We start from the raw sequence: 3,978 nt of genomic DNA on the forward strand, positions 1-3,978 counted from the left end.
GCAAACGAATCTCCTATAATAAAAAATAAATACAGAAACACATCTAAGGATGGATCAGAAGGCAAATGTGATTTATCCGGTTTAGATGCAGGATGTAATTATGAAGTACATGACTATGGTTATGTTAGGAAGACACTCCTTCTAAGGAAGATATTAATTTGATGTTCTAAACACTAAGTTTGTAATATTTTTAATTTTTCGTTTATAAATTGACTTTGATTTTCACACACACACACACACACATATATATATATATATATATATATAGAATTTTATATACAAACTTGGAACTTCAACTTAGCTCAAAATCAGCTTAAATTAGCTCAATCTATTAGCCAAATTGAGTTGAGCCGGATAATGGCTCCATGACGTAGCCAAGTCAAATTCGAGCCGAGATAAGTTGGTGGCTGAACCGAGTCAAGCTTAACACAATCACCTCGGTGTCCAGCTCACATCATAATGGCCCCACGACAAAGCTATATATAATGGGCATCCCACTTTTATTTTGTGGCCCAAGAAGTTTTTAATGGTGTGCGTTGGATCCCCCTAACTTTTGGACTCATGGATCGATGGCGTGGATAAAACACATTCTTCGTGGTGGAGCCACAGATCACAGTTTGTAGCTACTGGCTAATGACAACGTCCGTAGGTAAACCGCTTCCTGTGCAAAGCGTCGCAACTGTGCATTTTTGCACGCATGACTTCAGTTGGCACGTGTGTAGCCCACGCTCGACCGTCCGAGTCCGACCCTCTTACTATAAAAAGGGATATTTCTAGGGTTTGGGGTTTCTCTCCGACAGCAGCGCACGTTCTTTCGCCAAGCTTAAGCTTCAGAGGCGAAAATGGTAAAAATCTCTCCTCTCTCTTGTTGATCTGCAGCCAGTGGATTTTACTGATCTGATCATATCTACATCCACTGATCTCAGCCGTCGCACAAGACATTCAAGATCAAGAAGAAGCTGGCGAAGAAAATGAGGCAGAATAGGCCCATCCCTCATTGGATCCGCATGAGGACGGACAACACCATCAGGTTCCTCTCTCTCTCTCTCATGTCTTGTACATCGATTCTCCTGTCTCTCTCACTTCTTATACATCGATTCTCCTGTATATATCCTCAGGTACAACGCGAAGCGCAGGCACTGGCGTCGTACGAAGCTAGGATTTTGAATTCCTTCTAGGTTTTCCCTTCTTTCCAATGATTGGAGTTTTTTTGTTAGTCTTTTAAAGGATTGTTCGATAAGATGATATTTCTTAGTTTTGGTATATTGAAGTAGAGACTTCTCCTAATGTGGGTCCTAAGGATTGAGTGTTGTTTGGCATTTTTAAGTGTTTGGATGGTTGAAATTTAATATAATTGGGCATTTCTTCTTTATATTTGCTTTCTTTCAATTTTGCAATATTTCGTTAAATGGTGGTAGCTCATCACCGTGTGCGGCATGCATGTATGTCAATCCAGACTGTTCAAATTGGGCTGTGTGGCCGGAGATCATACCATCTTGATGGTCTTTAAGTATCTGATTTCGGCCTTTGGGTGCTTGACTGTTCATGATTTTCTTTGCGACTTTCCGTTTGATGGGGACTGGTCGGATGGATCGAATCGAATCATCCCACGAGTGTGATTTTTGGCTGATGCTCTGTCCAAAGGAGTCTAGTTAAAGGCAAGCTAGGTGGCCATTGGCCTTTATGGTGTGACACATACAATAGGCATGCAACTAGTCCTAAGGGCAATGTTTGCACCTGGGTATAATTGGTAGAAAGACATGAGATGTTCCTAGGGACTCCTCAAATGATTTTTGTTTTGTCATTTTATTAACCATTAAGGATGGAAAATGTCATACAAGCTCCTTAAGGCCTTGTTTTGGATCAAGGAAATGAGAATGTGAATTGGGTAAATCCGTGAACTTGTCAAATTAAGGGGTCATTTGGATGCTTGTAAAGTCCTTAAGTTCTAAAGGGATTGCAGGTAATCTGATTATAGGGGCTGCTTGGATGCATACATTTGCTTGTAAAGGCTTTATAGGCTGTAAACATATTATAACTTTTAGCTGTAATTTGAAACCTGATAAAAAGCCATGTTTCATATTACAGAAGTCTTTACAGCTAAAAAGGCATTATACATGTTATAATACAATGGTTAATATACACATGATACGTGGAGCCCATTGTAATGTGTATGGTACATCCAATCTATCCATCATGTACTTCCCTTAATGCTCTCCTGTGGCCCTAAAAAAACAGCTCATCAATTATCAAATGGACCACACAAGGAAACCTTTATTTATTCATACAATATTTATTTTTATTTTTATTTTTGAAGTTATGTCTCAATGTGATGTAAATCTATCTTTACGTTATATTTTCCTTCAAATTTCCTTCTACTTGGTTGATCTCGTTGACTAATTATAAATTTTACGTTTTTTTTTTTTTTTTTTTTTAAATGATGCTGGAGTTAGGAGTTTACATAGTTTTCCCAAATACCAGATCCATCCAATAGATGTTGTATAAAATTGGGGGTATATGTGTGCATAAGTTCATTTATGGAAAGTTCATTTGTGAAAAGTTATTAATGGAAAGTTCATTTATAGAGTTTATTTTTTAAAAGTTTTCATATATGGTTTAGATGTATGATTTCAAGAGAAATTCATGCATTCAGTACATGTTTTGCACATATGATTCAAAATAAATCCATGCATTGAGGACTTTAGAACAATTACAAATAGTTGGGCGATGTATTGTTCCATAGGTTGAAATCCCGAAAAGCAAAATAAATGGGGCTCAGCAACCCTTATGTTGAAAGACCTTAAACCCCAATTGGTACCTCGTAGATCTCTATTGTATACCTTTGGATAGGTGAGGATGTTAGGATTGCAAAAGGTTTTGCCCGACCATGCTAAATGGTTCCTCACCTTGATTCAGGGGGGTAACGCATGTCTAGATTGCGAACTCACTCTAGAAGACAAGTGTTGTATTGGCGAGCTTTTTGGCCTATCAGTGATAGTAAGGCCAAAATTAATCAATGAGATTAAGTAGAAGGAGATTTAAAAGAAAATATAATGTAAAGATAGATTTAGATCATATTGATACATAACTATAGAAAAATAAATATCATAAGAACAAGGGTTCTCTCACCTCTAATCAGGTAATTGGGCTCCTCTCTCTCTCTCTCTCTCTCATGCCCCCACTCCTCTTATATAGGCAAGGGCCACAACCCCTCCCTCTCCTAACCGATGTGGGACAAACTTAAATTTTTTTAAAAAAACTCCAATAGTAGGAACCGATCCATCAACCTCTTATTTTGAGGTTTGCCTAGTCTCCATTTTTATTTTTATTTTTTTGGTTTGTCCCAAATACATTGATTTTATGGAGGTGTTGATTTGGGAAATCCATGTATTTGATAAATCCTCAACAAAAAGCAAACACGGGACGTTTGACATCCAAGAATTTTAGAAATCCTTGTCCCAAGGGGCGGTGGAGACATTTAGTTTTGCAAGGATGAATGGTGTGGTGGTAGACCACTATGGTGGAGTTTCCTAGGTTAGCTGGACTTTCCCCAAGGAAAAATATTATAATTAACCAGCGCTACTCTAGATGTGGGTGTTAGTTGATTTGGGCTCCCTTGTGTAGGACGGGCCTTCTATAGTGTACTTTGTGCGGCTTCTTTCTTTCTTGAAAGACCACCAACCTATTGAAGGGAATTGGGATGCGATGGCTTGGCTTAATCACAAGTATGGTTGCTTTTCATCCAAGTCCTTCTATGGTATGATTCAAAAACATAGTCAGGGTTGAAGCCAAGAGTCACTATTCTTGGAGATGTTGTGTTCCCCTTAAGAGTTGCGGCTTGTGTGGTTGGTCGGAAGGAAGTGGATCCTCACCATTGATAACCTACAAAAGCAATCTTTAGCTTGTTTGATGTGTATGAGAAATGCCGAGTCGGTGGACCACCTCTTCATTGATTGCCCTTATGCCCGATCAGTTTGT

The 3,978-nt window shown here is 38.7% G+C and overlaps 1 protein-coding gene across 1 annotated transcript; it reads left to right on the plus strand.

The window, feature by feature from the left end:
• The first annotated feature begins 726 nt into the window (after positions 1–726).
• Positions 727–1,372, plus strand: LOC131257011 (large ribosomal subunit protein eL39). Its single transcript, XM_058258165.1, has 3 exons — positions 727–845; positions 927–1,030; positions 1,119–1,372. Exons 1-3 carry the CDS (start codon positions 843–845, stop codon positions 1,165–1,167), a joined length of 156 nt encoding a protein of 51 aa, XP_058114148.1. The 5' UTR covers positions 727–842; the 3' UTR covers positions 1,168–1,372.
• The last annotated feature ends 2,606 nt before the right edge of the window (positions 1,373–3,978 follow it).

The sequence above is a fragment of the Magnolia sinica genome, chromosome 9 (genome assembly GCF_029962835.1).
Source record: "Magnolia sinica isolate HGM2019 chromosome 9, MsV1, whole genome shotgun sequence".
Classification (NCBI taxonomy): domain Eukaryota; kingdom Viridiplantae; phylum Streptophyta; class Magnoliopsida; order Magnoliales; family Magnoliaceae; genus Magnolia; species Magnolia sinica.